Raw genomic sequence first — 22,091 nt, forward strand, 5'->3', positions numbered from 1 at the left:
CGAGTGCAAGTGATGGAAGGAGCAGAGGGAGAGGGAGAGAAAAAGAATCCTGAGCAGACTCTGTGCTGAGCCTGGAGCCTGATGTGGGGCTTGATCTTACAACCCTGAGATCATGACCTGAGCCAAAACCAAGGTTCAGGTGCTTAACCAACTGAGCCACCCAGGAGCCCCATGTTGCATGATCTTTTGAATGTACTCTTGCATTTGGTTTGCTCGTATTTTGTTGAGAATTTTTGCATCCAATTCATAAGAGATATTGCCTTGTGGGGTGTTTTTGTTTGTTTGTTTGTTTTTGTTTTTAGTATCCTTAGTAGACTTTGGTATCATGGTAATATTGGTCTCATAAAATGAGTTTGGGAATGTTCCCTTCTCTTGTTGTTTTGGAAACATTTGAGAAGGATTAGTATTAATTCTTTGAATGTTTTATAGAATTCGTCAGTGAAACCATCTGGTCCTGGGTTTTTTGGGGGGAAGTTTTTGATTACTGATTCAGCCTTCTTAATTCTTTTTTTTTTTTAAAGATTTTATTTATTTATTTGACAGACAGAGATTACAAGTAGGCAGAGAGGCAATCAGAGTGAGGAGGAAGCAGGCTCCCTGCTGAGCAGAGAGCCTGATGTGGGGCTCGATCCCAGGACCCTGGGATCATGACCTGAGCCGAAGGTAGAGGCTTTAACCCACTGAGCCACCCAGGCGCCCCCAGCCTTCTTAATTCTTATTGGTCTGTTCACATTTTCTGTTTCTTCCTGATTCAGTCTCAGTAGGTTGTGTTTCCAGGAATTTATCCATTGCTCCTGGGTTATCCAGTTTGTTGGTGTGTAATTATTTAAAGTATTCTTTTATGATCCTTTGTGTTTCTGTTACCTGTTGTAGTGTCTCCTCTTTCATTTATAACTTTCATTTGAGTCCTCTTTTTTCTTTGTTGGTCTAGCTGAAGATTTATCAATTTTGCTTCTTTTCAAAGAGCCAATGCTTCGTTTTGGTAATTTTTCCTGTTCTCGATTTTATTAATTTGTGCTCTGATCTTTATTATTTTCTCCCTTCTGCTAACCTTGGACTTAGGTTTTTCCTCTTTTACTTAGGTCCTTGAGGTGTAAAGTTAGGTTTTTTTTTTTTTTTAAGATTTATTTATTTCAGAGAGAGAGCGCGAGAGAGCGTGTACTATGAGCAGACTAGAGGAGGGAGGGTCAGAGGGTGAGAGAGAATCTGAAGAAGGCTCACGACTGAGTATGGAGCCTGATGTGGGGCTCGATCCCACAACCCTGAGATCGTGACCTGAACTGAAATCAAGAGTTGGATGCTTAACTGACTGAGTCTCCCAGATGCCCATGTTTTTTACTTGAGAGAATCTCGTTTTTCTTAATGTATGCATTTATAGCTATAAACTTCCCTCTTAATAACTGCTTTTGGTATATCCCATAAATTTTGGTATGTTGTATTTCTGTTTTCATTTGTCTCGATATTTTTAAAATTTCCTTTTCAATTTGTTCTTTGGTCTAATGGTATTTTCAGGAGTGTGCTGTTTAATTTCCATGTGTTTGTGAAATATCTAGCTTTCTCCTATTATTGATTGTATTTTCAGACTGTTGTGGTCAGAAAAGATACTTGATATAATTTCTGTTGTTTTGAATTTGTTGAGACTGTTTTGTGGCCTAACATATGGTATATCCTAGAAAATGTTCCATGGGTGCTTGAGGAGAATGTGTTTTCTGTTGATACTGAATGGCATGTTCTGTAAATGTCTGTTAGGTTCCTTTAGTCTATAGTGTTGCTCAGATCTGCTGTTCCCTTACTGATTCTCCATCTATGTGATTTATCAGTTGTTGAGAGTGGGGTGTTGAAGAATTTATAATCCCGAGAGCAGTGGTTCTCAAGTGGTGGTGATTTTATGCCCCCTGCCGGTGCATCTGGCATGTCTAGTGACATTTTTGGTTGTCACAGCTGATGAGGGAGGTGTGGCTGTTGGTACTGGCATCTAGTAAGTGGTGGACATTGGTGCTGCTAAATATCCTACCATACTTGGGATGGCCCCCGTCGACCCAAAATGGCAGTAATACCAAGGTTGAGAAGCCGTGCCCTGAAAAAAGAGAAAATGCTGATTCAAGGTGAGATTGGATGAAACCAGGAATAGTTTCTGAGAACCAGGGATGCATGTAGCCCTTATGATTCATGTTGGGAGGACAGCAGCATTCTGCCATGACAGGCTGGACGTGGCCGGTCTCAACTGAAGACTTCGTGGCCTTGGCCAGCTCTGTCTTCTCTGTGTTCTACTTCCCCATTTGTCTCAGGGACTATTTTGAGCAAGATGAGACACATTTGTTATTCTGTACAGAGTAACATTCATTGTCCCTCTTCCCATTGAAAGAGCATCGTGGGGATTCTGGGGTCCAGAATGGTGTCACAAGCTCATTAGGAGCATTGGAATGAATCCTGAATAACACAGTCAAGACCGAGTGCCCTGAGCCAGGGCATCTGGGAATAGGAGCTTCAAAAATGCTAATGGTTTCTGTTATCTTTCAGATGGTCAACGTGTCAAGGCTAGAGGGAGAAGACAATCCTGTGCAGCTCATCTACTTTGTGGAGGATCAAGATGGAGAAAGACTCAGTGCAGTCAGGTCTTCAGATCTGATTAACAAGATAGATATCCAGAGAGCAGCCATTATCTTGGGTTACCGCATTCAAGGTGCTGTTGCCCAACGTAAGTGTGTGACACATAGACCCTAAGTGCTGTCTGTGCTGTGCTGGCATCAAAAGCCAGGTTTGGTGTTTTTTTTTCCCTTAACAATGAAATCTGAATTTAAAGCATTCTTGTGTGCATAGAGTAATGTCTTAAACCCTTATTATTTATTAAGTGGCACTTGTATAAAATGTCATTTTTAATTTTTATTTTATTTTATTTTTAAAGATTTTATTTATTTGACAGAGATCACAAGCAGGCAGAGAGGCAGGCAGAGAGATGGAGGAGGAAGCAGGCTCCCTGCTGAGCAGAGAGCCCGATGCGATGCGGGGCTCGATCCCAGGACGCTGGGATCATGACTTGAGCCAAAGGCAGAGGCTTTAACACACTGAGCCCCCCAGGGGCCCCTAAAATGTCATTTTTAAAAGAATTTTTAAGTATTTGAGAGAGAACAAGCAAGAGAACATGAGTGGGGGGAGGGGCAGAGGGAGAGGGAGAAGCAGGCTTCCCACTGAGCAGAGAGCCAGAGAGCCCCCCCCACCAGAGCCCCCCTGGGCCCCCCCCCCCTCCAGTCCCTGAGAGTCCCCCCTCCAGAGTCTGAGGTAGGGCTTCATCCCAGGACCTTGAGATGCCTTACCAACTGAGCCATCCCAGTGTCCCGAAATGTCAGTTGTTAAAATTTACTTGCCAAGTCCTTTATTTCAGCTGCTTGTACTTGTAGCCTGCACAGCTGTTCTCCTATCCAGCATTTTGTATCCAGGTTAGAGCGAGTTACCTTAAGTTAACTGTAATAATTTTTCCCCTACTCCTGTACTATTTCTCTTTTAAAAAAATTTTGTCTTACGTAAAATAACTTGTTTTCTCTGTATTTATTCCGAAATCTTGTCTGTCATATTTTGAACGTTGGTGGGGACAGTTAGTCACACAGGAAGCTGGGAGGTACCCTCTGCATTTATTGGCTTCCTGATGAGTTTTGCAACACAAAGAAGTCCTTGATCCTTACCCGGTTCAGTGCTGTTTCTCTCCCTCCCTGTCCTCGCAGTACTTCACAATTTAGAAAGAGGTATTTTGATATTTCTGTATTATTGTTGGAAGATACTTGGCTCTTGCCCCCAGCAGCGGTTGCTCCCAGTGCCTTAGTTTTCAACTCCCAGATTCTGGGCATTTAAAATTAAGAAAACAGAGAGACACAGAAGAGTGTCTTTCTCTAAATGTTCGTTTATGAACCAGATGGCTCTTTTAACGTGGACGCTTTTGCCTGTGAGCCAGAGAGCAATCCTTGTAGGAGCTCGGCAATATTTGCTCCCAACAGTAAAGGGATAAGTAAGTGTTTAGAAGGAATGGAGCATCAGAAAATACTGAAAAGTTCTTTACAAAGAACACGTAGGCCGCAAAGGCACCTTTATAAAATGACAGCTTCACGGTGATCCTCGGTAACGGAAGGCTCTTTGTGACCTCTGTACTTGTCCCTGGAAACTAAGCAGGGCCAGGGCTCGAGGGCACGCTTTGTCTAATTCACAGAAGATGATGCGGAGAGTCTAAGCAAACAGTCCATTGGTGGTTTGTGTATTTGAGATATGAGTGTATATTAGTGTGTTCTGTTTCAAAGCAGTGAGAAAAAAATAACGAAGCACGTACTTATATGTCTTCATTGAGGACGTCTCTGATTGTAGGAGAGGTGCCCCAGTCCAGCTAAGCCTCTGAAAGAAGATGAGTTACTCTAGGGTGTTACCTTTTGAAGCTCCTTCCCTCTGTTTTTTGCACCTCTCTTCCCTCAGTTTCCTGCTAAAAACCACTGGATAAAGATCTGAGGGATTGGAAGCCTCAGCCGGCATCAGGCTCAGCCCTGGGCAGCTGTAGGCCCTGGTAGCTGGGCCTGCTTTGGTCCATCTGTGCCCCTCCCAGGTGTTCCCAGGTCAGAACTAAGAAGAGCATCCGGTTGTCACAGCTCCTTGGTTTGATTCTGTCCCTCCCGTATTGTCCGTTTTCATGCAAAATGAGCTACGTGTATAGACGCTCTTCAGGCCAAATTTAAAAATAAGATTAATACTTTGTCCCTTTTTCCATTTCCCACGTGGTCCCTCCTGTGTAATTTGTGCCTCCTCCATGGCGCTCAAGCTGTGGACTGCTTGCTCGGCTCCCTGGTCTCTCAGAGGCTGGAGCCCACATGTACACCAGCGCCGAGAATCTTTTCTGTTGTTACATCTTTGAGCAGAAACATTTTGATCCCATGGCAGGTGCTAACCATCATGGAATATGAAAAGAGCATAATACTTAGCCCCTGCCCCTGGAGACTGAACTGTATTTGAAAAGACAAGACTCAGAGTCATGACCGTATTAATGAGTAAAGTGTGCTGTATCGAGAGGACAACATTTATGTAATAAAATGCACTTTAAAATAGTAAGATACCGGGGCGTCTGGGTGGCTCAGTCGGTTAAGCATCTGCCTTCAGCTCAGGTCAGGATCTCCAGGTCCTGGAACTGAGCCCAGCATCCGGCTTCCTGCTCAGCAGGAGTCTGCTTCTCTCTCTGCCTCTGACCCTCCCCACTGCTCGGTTTCTCTCTTTCTTTCTCAAATAAATAAAATCTTTGGAAAAAGAAAATAGTAAGGTGCCATTTATAAGGCAAAGGCCCCCAGGACAAAACAACTTAGGCAAGGAGGAAACTCGCCTTCTCCCAGAGCAGTTTTTATGAAGTGGTGATAACGGGTGAGAAGGTTGGGCAGAGGGGAGGGGGACATTTTGGTAATTGGAACCTGAGCTTTAAGAGGAGCTGAGTCCTTTGAGAGGATGAGCGCAGAATGAAGAAGACGAGGGCCCAGGACCGGGAGGGGAGGTTAGGGAAAGGAGCTGGTAAAGGAGAGGAAGGCAGAGCCCTTGGAGCTTGTTCCTCCAAGGCCATGGAAGCTGGGAGGCTGCAGCAGTGGTCAGCGTTGGGGCTGGGGGGGAGGTGTTCAGGAGGGTGGGGCGGGGCAGACTCTGAGTAAGTAAGTTGGAGGTCATATAATGTTTAAACTGACACCTGGTACCTTAAATCTTGTTTCAGGAATTTAGAGAGATACACAGGTGAAGAAGTTAAGGCAGCGTTCGTAGACTGTTTATGGGGATTTCTGACTTTTAGTATGGAAACGTTCCTGCAGTGAGATTAGGGCAGAGCCAGTGGGGTACCTGGGAGTCAGGAGACCTGGACTTAACCTAGCTCTGGTCCCTTGGGCATTGAGGTTGTAGTCTTCTAGGCAGTGTTTCTGGCCATCAGGAGATCGCAGAGTCTAACCATTTGCCTCGACCTGAAATGACAAAGAGCTTCCAGGTTTCTCGTAGAAGAAGTCACATTCCCTGCACAGGCGGGCCGTCAGGGAAGTGAGTGCAGAGCAATTAGTGAACAGCCTGTCTTCCCTCCCTGCAGCCTTGGACAGAGTGAAGAGGCCGTCCCCCGAGTCCCAGAGCAGCAACCTCTGGGTCATTGTGGGCGTGGTCATTCCAGTGCTGGTGGTCATGGTGATTGTCGTCATCCTGTACTGGAAACTCTGCCGCACGGACAAGCTGGACTTCCAGCCTGACACGGTGGCCAGCATCCAGCAGCGCCAGAAGGTGAGAGGGTGAGCCACAGCCTGCACGCAGGCGGTCTTACGGGCTGGGGTATGCCGAGCTCAGGCTCTCGATGCTCAGTGGTGGGACAGAAAGCTGATAGGGACACTTTTTTGGCTTCAGTGGTGGTACCTCTTTGTCTCACATTTGCTTACTGGAACCACAATTCTTCTGTAGTCTTAATTATAGGTGGAGAAGATGAAGCCGTATCAAGGCTTAGCCATGTCACGAGTGCCGAGTTCTCCTGAAATTTCATTTATGAAATGATTAATTCAAAGATCACATCCATTTTTGTATGAATTCTGATCTATACTCACCCTGGGTATTTTCAAAGAGCAGGAGCCAAAGGAGGTTTTCTCAGATCTGTGTGTCTCTCTCTTTCGTACACGGTTCCACTGGACAGCTCCTTTAGTTTCCGTCTACCATATCGGAAAGCCACTGTGCGCCTTGATCAAGACCAACTAATCATTAGAAAAATGATACTATACTCCTTAAATATTTTAATTTAAATATATGAGTGGGTCTGTATTCACCAGTCTTTTGATGTACCCCGAGTCTTTTTTCTTTTTTTTTTTTAAGATTTTATTTATTTATTTGACACAGAGAGAGAGACAGCGAGAGAGGGAATATAGGCAGGGGGAATGGGAGAAAGAGAAGCAGACTCCCCACTATGCAGGGAGCCCAATGCAGGGCTTGATCCCAGAACTCTTGGATCATGACCTGAGCTGAAGGCAGACACTTAATGACTAAGCCACCTAGGCGCCCCTGAGTCCTTTTTTTTTTACATTTTATTTTTTGGACTGTTGGTTTACTCAGAGGATTTTGTTTGGTTTTTCTTGTAAGAAACAACACACCTAGGGGTACCTGGGTGGCTCCGTCCTTTAAGGGTCCAACTTGATTTAGGCTCAGGTCATGATCTCAGGGTCGTGAGACCGAGTCCCACATCAGGGATACCAACATCGGGCTCTGTCCCACACCCGAGATACCAACGGAGGCTGCTTGTGATTCTCTCTCTCCCTCTCAAAACCAAAAATTAAAAAAATTAAAAAACAACACCAAAATGCACCAGCTGCAGTTTCCAGTGTGGGTTTCTTTGGAGAAGAGCGAGCAACCTGAGTGTAAAATTCCCTGGGTTTTTTTTCCCCCGATCCCACCCCAACTCTGTAATCTTCTAGAGCTCATTCACTTACACCTAATTTGACAGCAGGGGTTTTTAAACATCTTTTTCATGTCGTACCAAAGCATCCCATTTAGTTTTCATAATACTAGCAGTTCTCACTTGTATGTTTCCATGATTTCTGCAATCTTGAACTGTCACATACCAGCTTCAGAGCAAAGACATTAAGTTATGGTAAGCATCGAGTTTTAGTTGGTCTGGTGTGAGCGGAAGAAACCTGACAAACCTTGATGGAGAACGCAGTAGCCGTTCACCTCTAGTATATCAGGGGACGGGCCGTTACCAAGGGGATGGAAAGTGGTAATCGTCCACTGTGTGTGAATGTGCCCCCTCCGTGGGTCTCACACATTTAGAGGAATGTACTTGACTCTGGAACTTTGATAAGAAAAAGCAAGGAAGAGGGAGAAGAACAAGAGATAAAAGGTTGTCTGTTAACTTTTTCGATTTATTCTGTCTGGTTCTAAAAAATTCTGCCCTTTACAAAGGTTTGTACAAAAAATTCTGCCCTTTACACCTGCTGAGTAAAAAAAAGTAAGCATTCTGAATTTATTGTACTTTGTAAAAGTAAATGAAGAGTATTCCTTTTCTTAGGAATTAGGTAAAAATGCAAAATCGTGACTAAATTGGAAGTGGGTGGTTATCAAGTGTATTGGAAGCATTTTGTACATTAACATTATATTTATTACCTATCTCCATCTATTATTTACAGAGTGTGCTAGATTGTTTTGTTCTTAGACAAGATAGTGCTGTGGAAAACCCTGGGAAAAGTGCTGGAGGTACTAAATCATTCATAGTGTGAATTTCATTTTACTAAGATCAACAGTGAGTTTGGAAATGTTTTTGTTCTGGTGAAAGAGTGTGGTTGCAGAGAGCGATGCCCAGTGTAGATGGTTATGTATTCAGGTCTTTCATGTTCCAGGTTCCCTAATGTAAACACTCCCTGGGAAAGCCCATCTATCATCTGTTACTTCATGCAAATGTCAAAGGACAGCATCCCTTGAGTTCAAAACAGGATGCTCCCCAAGTTTTCTCCTTCTCTCACTTTTACTGCCAAAATATCTTCATGCACCAGATGTTGCTGTAAATCAGATGGACAGAGGGGTGCCTGGGTGGCTCAGTCGTTAAGTGTCTGCCTTCGACTCAGGTCATGATCCCAGGATCCTGGGATCAAGCCCCATATCGGGTTCCCTGCTCGGCGGGAAGCCTGCTTCTCTCTCTCCCACTCACCCTGCTTGTGTTCCCTCTCTTGCTGTCTCTCTCTCTCTCAAATAAATAAATAAAATCCTTAAAAAAAAATCAGGGGGACAGAGTTTCAAATAGAACTCCAGCCCTGGGGTTGCTCTTGCTTTGCGTGTGTTGGAGGATCTTTACAACATATTTGTCAGAAGGTTTTCCGTGTGGCAGAGTTCCTGGGGAGTCCGCGTCTTCTGACCTGGGTGGGGGGCCTGACCTCCGTGACATTTCGGAAGGGTGGTCCCTGCTTCGCTGGCACAGGAGACTACCGTATAGATTCTGTCGTGTGTTTATAATGGGAAAAGGATGATCTCCGTTTAGTTGAGAATCAGATCTCTCCTTCGCTAGTGTTTCTTCTAAGATTTACCCAGCAGTAGTGAAGGGTCTCGATCTAGCCCATCCCTTGGGACGATTTGAAAAGGTGCTAGTTTCCCCTGGGACTTCAAGACTTCTTTTTCCTTCTGGTCCGGCTCTCTGTTGTCTCCGTGTTCTGCTCACCCTGCCCCCTTGCTACTGCCTCGCTGCTCCTCTCCCAGGTCCTTGAGCTCAGTAATCCCAGAGCTACCAACATCGCAGACAATACCCGTGCCCACCAAAAAACCCACACCCCCTGCCCCCTGTAATGAGCAGGAAGCCTCTTCGGATTGGCTGGGAGTGGATTAGTTTGATCACATGATAAGAGGGAGAGGCCATTCTGTCACATTTTGAGACAGGGGCCTTTTTTATTTCCAATCATTAAAAAAACAAATCTAACCCTTATCTTTCATCTGGAGTCTCTTTAAAGTCATCCCCGTTTACTGGTCTCAGGAAAACGGCAGCCGGACCCACCTCGTCCTGTTGAGGTTCTATTTGAAGAGATGAATGGCATTGGCTAGATGCCGCTGGTCCTGTAACACTTGTTCCTTCCCCTGGGGAAGGCTCCACGGGCGTTTCTCCCCATCTCAGCCAAATTCATCTCATCCCCCGTGGCCGGGTTGCCCTTTGAGTGTCTGCAGGGACCCCGTGGCACCTAATAGGTGGAAGGTTCAGTTCACCAGCAGTCCCTTGGCTGCGATCTGCTGCAGCCCCCGGGGGCAGCAGAGTCTTGGGGTTCTGCAGGGTGACCGAGGCCCGACGGCAGAGCAGACACAGGCATAACGACACCCTGCCCCCGCCTTCCGCGTGGAAGCAGCACGGCGACTGTGGAGTCGTCCACGGATCTCATCCGTCCAGTAAGAAATGGGAAGACAATGCCGCTGTCTTTGAGATGGCAGAGGTTTCCTTGGGCGCCTCTGGGGTCTGCTCTGTGACTTCTGTTGTCATCTTAACTGCTCCTTCCCAGGGCCTCTGGCTCCCCGGAGGGCTGGAGACTTGCTCCATCTTGTTCCACCTGGGTTTAAAGCTCACGTGCTTTAAAATTCATCAGGCATCTCTCCTGTTCTTTGGCTGACCTGCTTTACCTGCCTGCTCTGACTTGCTGGCGTCGTTATTCCAGTGGAGCACGGACAATCGGGCTGTCCCCTCTGTGACATATTAAAGAGAGAAGGAACAAAAGAGCCATCTTTCCTCAGAAATAAGGGGTCCTAATGGAAATATCGAAGGCACTAATTAATTGTGGCTCTTCTTTTATAAAATACTGATTGAGGCTTATTCCGCATGTGGAAGCTGGGGACACAATACAGCCAGACTTAATACTAGATTTTTTTTTTTTTTTTTTAAGAAATGGAAAAGCTAGAAAAAGCATTCTGGAAAGTAAGGATGAAACAAAAGGAGCTAATTCCATGAGAGGGCAAGATTTTCTTTAATTTCTTCCTTCTGGGTGTTCTAAGATAGCAGAAGCACAGAGTAGTCACCAGATTTCTATTGTTGTACAAGGTGGAGACTCACTGCTGGTGAGAATTGCAAGGATCTAATGGAGATATTTGACGATGTTAGTGGGAATTAACAATAAACCCACAGGGCTTCGATGGCCATGTCTTTTATGGATGACGTATACCCTTTTTCATGGCTCTCCACAAGAGCCAGCAAGTTTGAAGCTTCAGTTGACTTTTAAAAATTCATTTAGTCATCCAGTATTTACAGATGGTCTACCGTGTGTCACACCCTGTTGCTGAATTATAAAATTTTGTATCTGACGTCCTAGCTTTTATCTGATAGCTGAGAATGCGTAGGTATTTATAATAACTGCCAACAGCAAAAATAATGAAGCATTTGACACATACATACGCTTGTTTCTTGCACAAACCCTGGCACATTTGTCAGGGTAGACCAGTTGTATTAACTCCCTGGGCTTTGGGTACGCTGACTGCACACAGAGGTAGAGCTGTTTTATTTTTCCCTCATTCACTTGGAGACCTCTGCTTGGAGGAGGCGATCTGCAGCTCCTCCTTCAATTTTGGTAAAGCAGACCATCTGCCTTGCAACACTGATTGTCTCTTGGTCATTGGAGGCATTTAGTTTCTTGATGGGAAATAGACTAAAAAAGATTATACCACATTTTATTAAATGGCATGGATGGTGTTGGCTCGGTGATCATTGATTATGCTTGTGATTCTTTCATTCAGGGACCGCTGGTTTAGGGAGCTGCCACGAGGTGCCCCTGGGTAAAGGCTCCTGTGTGGGTGAGGGGGCGCCTCTCCTGTAAAGCAGGAGAAGGACCCTTAGAACAGGGGGCAGGAGCGGGGAACACGATGCCCAAGACTACAGGCACGCCCTTGGGAAAATCACTGGTGATGGTAAAGAGAGTACACAGAGCTTGTCCGTCTGGACGTTGACGGTCTCAAAGTGGCTGCATGCCCCTAGGAAGACGAACACCCCCAGGGATTCAGGGAGCCCAGCTGAAGGTCACAGTCTGTGGAGGAGGAGATCGACTTATCCTGAGTGTTTGGAAGGGAGGGGGAACCAGAGGGCGGCAGGTTTGGGTTCATATTCATGGAAGAGTGTTTCTGAGCCAAGGACTGTGGTGGAGTTGCTTGGCCTTGTCACATGATAATCATTAATTTAGAAAATACAGCCACACAGGGTCTTTACCTTTTGTTTCCAAGCCACATCTTTGTAAACCACACTTCTAGTAAGTTTTGTCCCCCTCTGCTGGCAGAAGTCTTCATTGCAAACGCCTTCCCCTCTCTTCTTGTGGTGCTTAAAAGACCTTCAAGATCACCAACAGAAGCCCCAGGTGCTGTCACTCATTTGGCATAAAATTAACACAGATATGGCAAAAACCTTTTGCTTCTACCTAACACATTGTCTAAAATAACTCCTTAGGTTGGTTTGGTCTTTGTCTTTGACAGATGGACTGTCTCTAGGGGTGGAATGCCACTTGGCTAAGGGCTCCGGTTGTGCTGTGGCCTTCTTTCCAAGGAGGCCATTGGGACAATTCCTGAAATGCAGTTGAGTTTCCTCTACCTGTAAGCTCAAATGAATGACGCACAACCCCTCCCCCCTACACTTTTAGTGTTGCACAAAGTGAGCCTCATCATTGTTGCCCGCAGTTCTCTGTACTTTTAAGCACCTTTCCTGTGATTGTGCAGGAAACTGGAAGCCGAGATCTGGGCTCCATGGTGACAGGGTTCTGGGTTGTGGGTTTGGTGTAACTCTGGTGTATCTCAGGTAGGACTTCTGTGACCCCCAGTGTGAGAGGTGGGGCTTTTTTGAAGACCCCTCTCTCCTTCCTCCTCGTGCCCCCAGGACTTCTGTTGGCCACTTGTTTCTAGAAATTCTCTATCCTCTTGCCTTCTGTTACATCGAACTTTACAAATTCTTTTCTTTGAGGTTATCTATTTTTTCCTTGCCTCCTTTTCCTCCTTTGAGCCCCAAACTATTAGATGTTCCCCAACATTTTATCCACAGACTCTGTTTTCATCTTGAAAAATCTGAGGAAAAAAAAAAAAAAAGAAAAGTCTCAGGTCCCCTACCTGTCCTCTTCTATACAGATTCTCTCAAAGTCCTGTCTCCATCCCGAAATTCCCCCCAAGCTATTGTCCTCCGTGTCCAGCTACATGGGGCTACTCTCCTTTGGAGCTTTTTCTGCCATCTCCAACTAAGCGTGTCTAAAGTGAAACCCGTCTTTTTATCTCCTCAGGTTACCATCCTTTCATGATGAATGTCCCTTCCCCTGCTCAGGACGCCTGCCTAGAAGTCATTCAAGTCATCACTGGCTGCTTTCCCTCCTTTGCCTCTTGTGTCTATTTTTGGCTTCCAGATCCTTCAGTGCGGTCTCTGGATCTATTCATTCCTTCGCGTTTCCATTGCTAGGGTTTGGGGCTCAGGCTTTTGTCATTTCTTGCGTGGGTACCATTGGCCCTCCGACAGCCCTTTGTGTCCTGTCTGCTTGGATTTTAGAAATCTGCCTCTTCAGAAATATTTCGTGGTTTTCTGCTCTAGAAACTGGCATTTGGTATTGGCCCCCTTCTCCCCCTCCCCACATTCTGACCCTTCTAGGGCAGCTGACGGAACGTCTTCCCAGCCCGGAAGTGTTCTCTGGTCATGATCTAGAACATTCTCTGTGTAGCTGCCCCTTTTCATTTCCAAGTTCTACCTGTCCTGTGAATCCTGTCTCAAGTCTCCATTTCTCTATAAAGAATATCTCGCTCATGCCACTCCCTCTGGAACCGCATAGTGTGTGATCGCACTACTGTGACAGTGGGTCAGGTATCGTCTTGTGATACGATTTGCATTATGGTCTAGCTCTTTGATCCTGTACTCTTCTTTAATCTTTCGCCAGGGTCTGTCTTTTCTGCAAACCCTACTTGTGAACAGCACTGTGCACACAGTTAATGATTTAGCGATGCTCGTTGAATTAGAATGATGGGCTGGCAGGCACGATCTCGGGTCAGAAGTCAGCACTCAGCAGTCTTGCCAGCTCTCACAGTCCTCAGATTTCAGATTGACTGTCTTCGCTTGTGTGTGTGTGTGTGTGTGTGTGTTTTAGTTGCAGATCCCTAGTGTGAAGGGCTTTGACTTTGCTAAGCAGCATCTGGGTCAGCACAATAAAGACGACATCCTGATGATTCACGAGCCAGCACCACTGCCCGGACCTGTGAAGGACCACACCACGCCCTCTGAAAACGGAGATGTGCCGAGCCCCAAGGCCAAGATCCCCTCCAAGAACGTCCGTCACAGAGGAAGGTTCTTATCGGGCTTTCTGTCTTGTTCCCTGTCGCAGAGCATGTTTCCCTCCTCAGTTTTGTCAGTTTCCAGTGTCCCAAGAGCTGATGGTGAGTTTTCCCTGGGTCCGCAGCCCAGGAGACTGGTAGCAGCTTGCCCGAAGTCCACGAACCGGAGGGTTCTTGATCCACGCCAGGGGACCACCGGAGGTGGCCAGATGCTTTGGTGGTGTCCCCCCCCACACCTCGATACTTGATTAGCTCTTGCCTAGCCTGGTGGGTATATTCTGGGGTGATCATTCTGGGCCCCCTGGAGATGGTATCAGAAGAAATGTCTAAAAAGTGCACAACATCATATGCACTCAGCCAGTGGTTGGCTTTGCCTTTGCTGCTGTGCCAGCGGCCAGCTCTGCCTTCATTGCTTTGCCTGCGGGGGACTTTCATCAGATCCTTTTTTCTTTGCTTGCTTTCCCTCTGGCCGCCTGTGTTGTCACCCTCGTTAGCATGTTTCCATGGACTTGGCACCGCCTCCTCCCTGCCCAGCTCCCCATCCCCAGTGTCTTTCCATTCCTCCTATCAAAGGGAAGCAGGCGGAGGGTTGCATGTTAACATGCTACCTGTAAGTCCCCCATCACCCTCTGATCCTAGGAGAAGGGCCATAGCTGGGTGAAAGTTCAGAGTCAGGTTTTATGCAGCTGCCTTCAGATCTCAGCACAATCACACTAGGGTATGGAAGCCTCAAATTATCAGCCTGCCTTTGAGCTTTGAACTCCAAATCTTGATTTCCTGCGAAGAGGGAAGAAATGTGTGATCATACCAACATTTGAAACGCTGTCACAATTTCTGACTTCCCAGAAAACCTACCCTGGGGGGTTCTGGCCTAGTTTTAACAATTTTAATGGATATTACACCACGATCTTTACAAAAGAAAATGAACTATGTAGAGAGATGTTATTTGCTTAATCATCTTGCTGGCTAAGAATAAATCAAATCATTAAAGATTGTTGAATATGTTAGTATAATTTTGCCAGGGTTTTTTTTTTTTTTTTTTTTTTTTTCTCTTCCCTTGGTCATCTCATCCTAAACATTTAGATGCAACATTTCAGTGGTCTGCATGGCTAATGTAGGACTTTAGCATCCCTCAGGGGCCCAGAGAGAAGGGGTGCTAACTGGTTGAGGACTTTGATTAGCCTTATGCAAGCTGGTTCTGTGTCACCCTTGCCTCTTTGATAGGCAGAGTCAAAGCTCAGGGGAGATCGTTGCTTTTGTGTTGTAAGTATGGGCTTCTCCCAGAGCTGTGGGGTTCTGTGGGGTTGACAATAGGACCATCCTGAGTTCTTTGGGATTCTGCAGTCCCCATTGACCTGGAACCGGGCCTGAAAACAGATTTTATGATACAATCTGTGCCAGACTCAGACTGCTAGTCCAGAGCGCTGGTAACTGAGGGACCGTCCTCCAGCCGGCCTTTGGCTTCCTAGCATTTGTTGGAATGCCGCCTGTTGAGCCCTAGAAGCCGTGTGATACTGTCTTCAGGAGGGGACCATGTGCTATCGACGTGTTCCTTAAAGATGGTTTTTGGGAACGGTCTCATTTCTGTCTGTTTTGCCCAGAAGCCTGACTTCCACATCTAAATTAATGGGACCTCTCCCCACCCCCCACCCTGTCCCCCCAGGCCCCTTCCTTTTTCTCTAATGTTTGCATTTGTTTTGTGACTGCAGAGTTTCTCCCTCGGATGCTGACTCTACCGTAAGCGAGGAGTCCGGTGAGAGGGACGCGGGAGACAAGACGCTGGGAGCGGTGAACGAGGTCCAGCCCCACAGAGCTCCACAGAGCGGTCCGTGACTCTTCCCATTCTCCGTGTTAAACGTAGTGATTATGAGATTCCAAGAGGATCAGGTTTTATGCTACTTCAAATGCTAGACACTAAAAAAAAAAAAAAGTCTGCAGGGGGAATATTCATCATCCATGTGGTGAATTTCTCCGCATTGAGTATCACTGCCTAATGTTGAACTGGTGTCTGGATGGGGGCAGGACACCGTGCTAGAGGTTAGGGGATCGCTCAAGTGTGTTTTGAGGTTAATAGCCACGTTCCATTCTAGTTTAGAGTCCTAATGGTTTTCCTTCCCGAAGAACAGAAGAAATCAAATGAAAACCAGAGTCTCAAAAACTACCTCCAGCATTTATGGACCTTCTTGTGATCCAATTCTGGATTTTTCTCAGCTGTCACTGCCAGAAGGTCCTTTATTTATCTGGGTCCAAATGCATTCTGTTTGGTCCTGTTGCGAGAGCCTTCTTCCCACAGGTGGTTCCGTGTGATCGAACGGTGTAGCACATTTGTGTCTGTCATCTGTGGCTTGTTAGGTCTGGAATGAACTTCGTGTCCACCCCAAAGGACTGTACCATAGATCTCACGCTCTATGGTCAGACTAGGCCCACAGGTTCTAACTAGACTTAGGGACACTCTTTGGTGTGATGGTGAGGTCGTTTGGCTTTAGTTTCACAGATTCTGTTAAATGAGTGTGTGAGTACAGCTCTTACATTTGCTGGAGTTTAATTTATATCTCAGGACTCTTTTAGTAATGCAGAGAAGAATGGGATGCCTCAGATACCATTTTTATTTTTTATTTTTTTATTTACTTTATTTTTTTATTAAAAGATTTTATTTATTTGACACAGAGAGAGAGATCACAAGCAGGCAGAGAGGCAGGCAGAGAGAGACGGGGGAAGCAGGCTCCCCGCTGAGCAGAGAGCTCGACATGGGGATCGATGCCAGGACCCTGAGACCATGACCTGAGCCGAAGGCAGAGGCTTTAACCCACTGAGCCACCCAGGCGCCCCTCAGATATAATTTTTAATGCTAATTTTTATACTTAAGCGTTTGTCATCGCAAATTTCTTTGTTTGAAAATGCAATACTGAACGAGCCATATTCTGTCAATGAACAGCTTCTAGTTGGAAGCCAGAGGGCCTGATATGTCACTGTCATGTGTGTAACCTTGTGAGTCCCTCAGCCTTTGGGGCTTCTGTGTGACTAAACTAGCTCATTTTTGAAATTCCTTCCAGCTCCTTCTTGATGTTAAAGAAAACTCCCTTAGAATAAGGGAGGAGTTTTTTTTCTTTGGATTCAGTTTCACAGAATCTTAGAAGTTGTCTAGCACCGTGAAGACAAGTGCTCTGTTTCAGATAGACAGGACTAAAATCTAATTTTGATCCCAGGAAGGAAATATTTGAGGGGGAAAAAAAAAAAAGAATCTGCTCTGGAGTTTCTCCCTTCCTGTTAATTGCTTATCTGAGGAAATCTCACTTTTTGTTCTTACATTTAACTCCCGACAGTTTTGGTGTATTCTGCGTAGGTAACAAAAATCAAAAGTCTCCATCCTCGTATATTCAAAATCCAGGTAGTGAGCACGTCAGGTGTGGGACTGAGTTGCCTGTGGCAGGAGGCAAGTGCCTTCGATGTTTTCATGAGTTCTAGAAGCTTAGCTGCTGCTCTTACGATTTGGAGAGACACCACAGTCTGCACGTTATCTTCATGTTTTAGAAAGATGATTTTCTCACTGTAAATATCAATTCACTTTATTTCTGTAAAGCTGCCGTGAAGGCATTTTATTGCTTTCATAGAACCTAATTAAATACCCTAGAGAAAAGATTGCGAGTTTCTAATCCTAGCTTTTGAATTTTTTTGTAATCATGTAAAAGTCTTTCTTCTGTGGCAAGTCAGTTGCTTGAGAACCATTTGGTTCCCTCCTCCATGTTGCCCTGGGGCCGGTGTCCCCTCTTATCACAGCAGGTGGCATGGCCACTGGGTCCCTTCCCACTCCTTGGCCAGGATTTTGATGGATGTCACAAGTCATCTGACATTTCCAGGACCCACATGGCAGTGATCGCTGAGAAAAGAGCATGGTTTTGGTTTTGGTCCATTAGAGGTCAAGCTTGATTCCCTTCCCAGCTGACTGTTTGTGGAAGGCAGCTGGACCGTGATACACACATGACCGTCCATGGATGGACCTTTATGAGGTTACTGACTCAGATGTCACTGTGTCAGTTATCATGGTTTTAGACTAAGTCACAGCATTACCAGGGGTTCCCTTTAGCAGAGCTGTGGAGAGCGAGATGAGATAGGGAGGTGACGCACCTTCCTCGAGTGAAGGCAGTGGCATTCACAGTGTTACTGTGCCCCCACTGTGCTGTCCTTGTGTAATGCCACATCCCCCACACTTCTGTCAGCAGGAAGCCACCCAATAGGTAAGGACTGTGAAACTCGTGTGTGCAAGAGTGTGATTTTGAAGTAGTTGGAACTTCATTAATAAGACTTGCACAAATTCCGAATTCTAGAATGGAATTCTTAGCTGGAGCTGAGCGGACATCCACTGTGGCTCGTATGAAAGAGTAGGCAAGGCAGGAATGCGTGGTCTGTTGAGTCTCCAACTCTTGGTTTCGGCTCAGGTCGTGATCTCAGGGTCCTTGGATCGAGCCCCGAGTCGGGCTGTGCGCTTGGCAGGGGAGTCTGCCTGAGGATTCTCTCGTCTGCCCCTCCTGCTCGCTTGCCCTCTCTCTCTCAAATAAATAAATCTTGAAAAAAAAAAAAAAAAGGTTTGCAACGCAAATTCATAGTTTTAGAGAGATTGTACAGCAACTGTTTTGAGTGTCTGTCACATCAGAGTTTTCCAGGTAATTGTGGAGTGCTTATTTATGAAATGAGCTGAGGTCATAAATTAGAATTCTTTGTCTCTTTGGGGTAACGTTTTATAAACTTAGTTGAGGTGACTGGTCGTGTAGTCCTGTGTTTAGCAGATGTGCGCTCTGGGACTGGGGTCCGAGGCACTGGGACAGGATGGAGTGGGAGGGAGAGATGGGATCCCTGCCTCACTGGATAGTAACTGGGGGGCCCTGGGCCTTGGTGATGATGCCCTCTGGCTGTATTCACCCACAGATAATGAACTTCGTATTTCTGGAAGTGTCCCATTGCTTCAGCATTTTATTTATTTATTTTTAAAATTTATTATTATTTTTTTAAAGATTTTAGTTATTCATTTGACAGAGATCACAAGTAGGCAGAGAGGCAGGCAGAGAGAGAGGGGGAAGCAGGCTCCCTGCTGAGCAGAGAGCCTGACGCAAGGCTCCATCCCAAGACCCTGGGATCATGACCCGAGCCGAAGGCAGAGGTTTTAACCCACTGAGCCACCCAGCCGCCCCTTGGTTCAGCATTTTAGCAGTGGATACTGCCCTTCCCTCTGTCAGTCTGCTCCATCGACGGTATCCCATACTCCGATTTGTATTATTACAATTTTGTTTTGTAATATTTGAATAGAAATGGGTTTTTATCCAAAGCCTCTAAACTTAACCTTAAGGCAGATTCACACCCATGAATCTGTGTCTCCAGTTGTACTCGCTGTTGGTTATTGTTGTCCAGGTGTTTTTTTTTGTTTGTTTGTTCGTTTTTTTAAAGTACGCAGTACATGGCCAACAATAAAAATAACCCAGTTATAAAATATATATATTAGAAAGGCTGGGTTCTGAGCAGTATGGAAGCTCGATGATTTTCTGGGCTTCTCGTGTGTCTCTGGGTGCAGTGGTGAATTCTAGAACGACGAGCCATGACCATGGCTGGGGGCTGGAACAGGGCCCAGACAGGAGCTGGTCCCAGGCCTGCAGCTTGCAGGTACCCAGGCAGGCACACAGCGCTGCTGGGGTGAGGGGAGGCATTCTTCCTTTGTCATCTGTGTGTCCCGGTCTTTTCCCCCTCTTGGAGGAAAGCAGTCTCACCTTTAAGTGTCAGTAGCTTAATGGCCCCCCCTCTTTGTGACATTTGCTGCTACCTTGTAAGTTTTCTTATAAGTTACAGTTGGCCAGGCTAGACTATGTGGAGAAGCTAATTACCTCCTTTTAGGCATCCTGCCTGTAATCTGAGCAGCGGCCACCAGATGAATGGTGGTGCCCAGCTGTGCTTGTGTTGCACAGATAGGCTCCCTCCCTGCCCAGGGCAGGGAAAGAAAGCCCCAGAATGGCCTGAATCGAGACAACTCTGCCTCCTCGCTACCAGAGGCGTCATTCATTCACAGTTGCAACAACCATTTCTAATCCTGTGGGGTAACGAATGAATGTAATTCACATGGAGAGGAAGTACAAAGACTCACATACCACTGGTGTGCGCGCGTTCGGTATGTCAAACAGCTGCTAATATTTCCTACTGTCTTGTTCAAATCTGTCCTGTTTTATTTATCTTTTTAAGATTTTATTTATTTATTTGAGAGAGACAGAGATAGTGTGAGAGAGCATGAGCTGGGAGGAGAGGGACCAGAAGGCTCCCTGCTGAGCAGGGAGGCCGACATGGGGCTCGAACCCAGGACCTGAGATCATGACCTGAGCAGACACTTCACTGACTGAGCCACCCAGCCCCCTCGACGATTTTTAGGGGTACTAGTCTCCTTTTTTTAAAGTGGGAACGAATCCCCCACACGTAGGGCCCTTTTCTTCTCATGGGTCTTCACCTTGGTTTTCTTGGTGAATCAGAACTCAAAGGCCAGACGCATTCTGTACCTGCAGACCCACACTCCCCTCATCTCCGGTCTTTTTCCCAGTATCATTGCCTTGGTGACTACGTTTATCTCCTTCCAGATGAGAGCGGGAGGTCAGAGCTCTGTCCGTGTTTCTCTAAAAGTTCTGTGAGCTGCTTAGTGACTCACTGTGCAGCTCCTGCCTTTTTCCTTCTCCTCCTAAAGACTTTGAAACACCTTTAGGCAAAACAGGGCATGTTTTGGCACCAAGTAGCGTGAGGACCGATTATTTGCTGTTTCTTTAGGATGGCTTTACTTATTTGTGCTTTTGCTTCCCCTTTTGCTCCAGGGCCACCACCGCCCAGTTCGGGAAATGAGCAGCACTCGTCTGCCTCCATCTTCGAGCATGTGGACAGGCTGTCCCGGTCCTCGGAGGCCAGCCGGCGGGTCCCCAGTAAGATACAGCTGATTGCCATGCAGCCCATCCCGGCACCTCCGCTCCAGCACCCTGGATTGGCCGACCGGGTGGCTGAAACCAACAAAATTAACAAAGAGGTATTTGCTCTTTTTTAAAAAGCACATTTATGTTTTTAAACATTCACATTCTGATTGGGTCAGTGCTTAAAAACAGGTGGGAGTTGCAGTGTCGGAAGGTTACTGAGACGAGGAGCTGCTGACACGTATTCTCTGTTTTAAATATGAAGCTGAGTTTTTATTTAGATCCAGTGCCATTCAAGGACACGGGTAGGCGTATGGCAGACGTGCAGAGAGTTGACATCGCAAAGCCCGCTGTCCTTCAGGAGTCCTGCTGTGGCCCTTGGCTGGTGTTTGGGAATTTACATTTCAGAAACATTCCCACTATTCCCAGAACAGAGCGGCTCACCGCGCCCAGATCGTTTATGCAAACAGTATGACTTATCTGAACATCTCTTTTCCTTCCGGGACTGTGGAATTTTGGCGCATGCTACGCGGAGGGAGCCTGTTGGACCGGCCCCAAGTACGCGCATCCTGGGCTTTGCATCTCTAATGGGCTTCCTTGCTGGACATTTCACATGCATTGTCATAATCATTGCTGGAGGAATGAAGCGGCATTTTTCTGTGTGACTCTCCTGGGGAAGGCCTCCGAGAAGCTTGCTCCTGGTTTCCTCCAGACTTTGCCCCACATGCCATTTCTCTTTGCTTATTTTGATTTGCATCATTTTGCTGTAATAAATGGGACTAGCTGCTGTTGTCCTATGAGTTTTCCTAATGAACCTTTGAACATGGGGTGATCTTGGGACCACTGTAGACTTTGTGATCCCTAATAGATCGACTCTGGCCCCAAGGATCCAGTAATACCTTGTAAAATCCTATTCCAGTGAATCCTGGAAGAGTGAATTAGATCCACGTTCCTCCTAAGATTCTGGGAACCAGAAGGCCAGGCCAAGTCACTGTTCACTGGGCCGTGAGAGATTTGTCCTGGGCTGGACAGTGAGTGGAGTGAAGCCCGTTTAGGGTTGCACCTAAGGCAGCTCCATGTCTGTCCATTTCCTGCTTCTAAGAAACACCTGCTACGGCTGAGAGTTCTGCCAGGGTGAGGTAGTAGAGAACTGGTACAGTTGCAACCCCCTCCCTGCTTTAAAGGTGATCCTTAAAGTAGATCCTCTTACAGAAGTTCTAGAGTTCTTAATGGTCTTTCCTTCTTGCTGAGAATGTGCGCTGTGGGAATGGGGTGGCGTGCGCTGTCTCTGCTCACCAGTGCTGGGGAGCCCCAGCCCTGCGCAGCCCCGTCCTAACCTAGACCTGTCTCCAGCATCTCCAGTTGCATGTGCCTCTGTGCCCGCCCTAGAGCGGATTC

At 46.4% G+C, this 22,091-nt stretch overlaps 1 protein-coding gene across 1 annotated transcript in view; it reads left to right on the top strand.

The window, feature by feature from the left end:
- KIAA1549 (KIAA1549 ortholog) overlaps positions 1-22,091 on the top strand; it is a 129,927-nt gene that overhangs the window by 70,592 nt on the left and 37,244 nt on the right. Inside the window, exons 10-14 of the mRNA XM_032866486.1 lie at positions 2,521-2,698; positions 6,083-6,267; positions 13,584-13,780; positions 15,477-15,592; positions 20,604-20,809. Coding sequence (XP_032722377.1) covers positions 2,521-2,698; positions 6,083-6,267; positions 13,584-13,780; positions 15,477-15,592; positions 20,604-20,809 — 882 coding nt within the window. The remainder of the gene's footprint in view (positions 1-2,520; positions 2,699-6,082; positions 6,268-13,583; positions 13,781-15,476; positions 15,593-20,603; positions 20,810-22,091) is intronic.

The sequence above is a fragment of the Lontra canadensis genome, unplaced genomic scaffold (assembly GCF_010015895.1).
Source record: "Lontra canadensis isolate GAN:19392208 unplaced genomic scaffold, GSC_riverotter_1.0 scaffold2, whole genome shotgun sequence".
NCBI lineage: Eukaryota > Metazoa > Chordata > Mammalia > Carnivora > Mustelidae > Lontra > Lontra canadensis.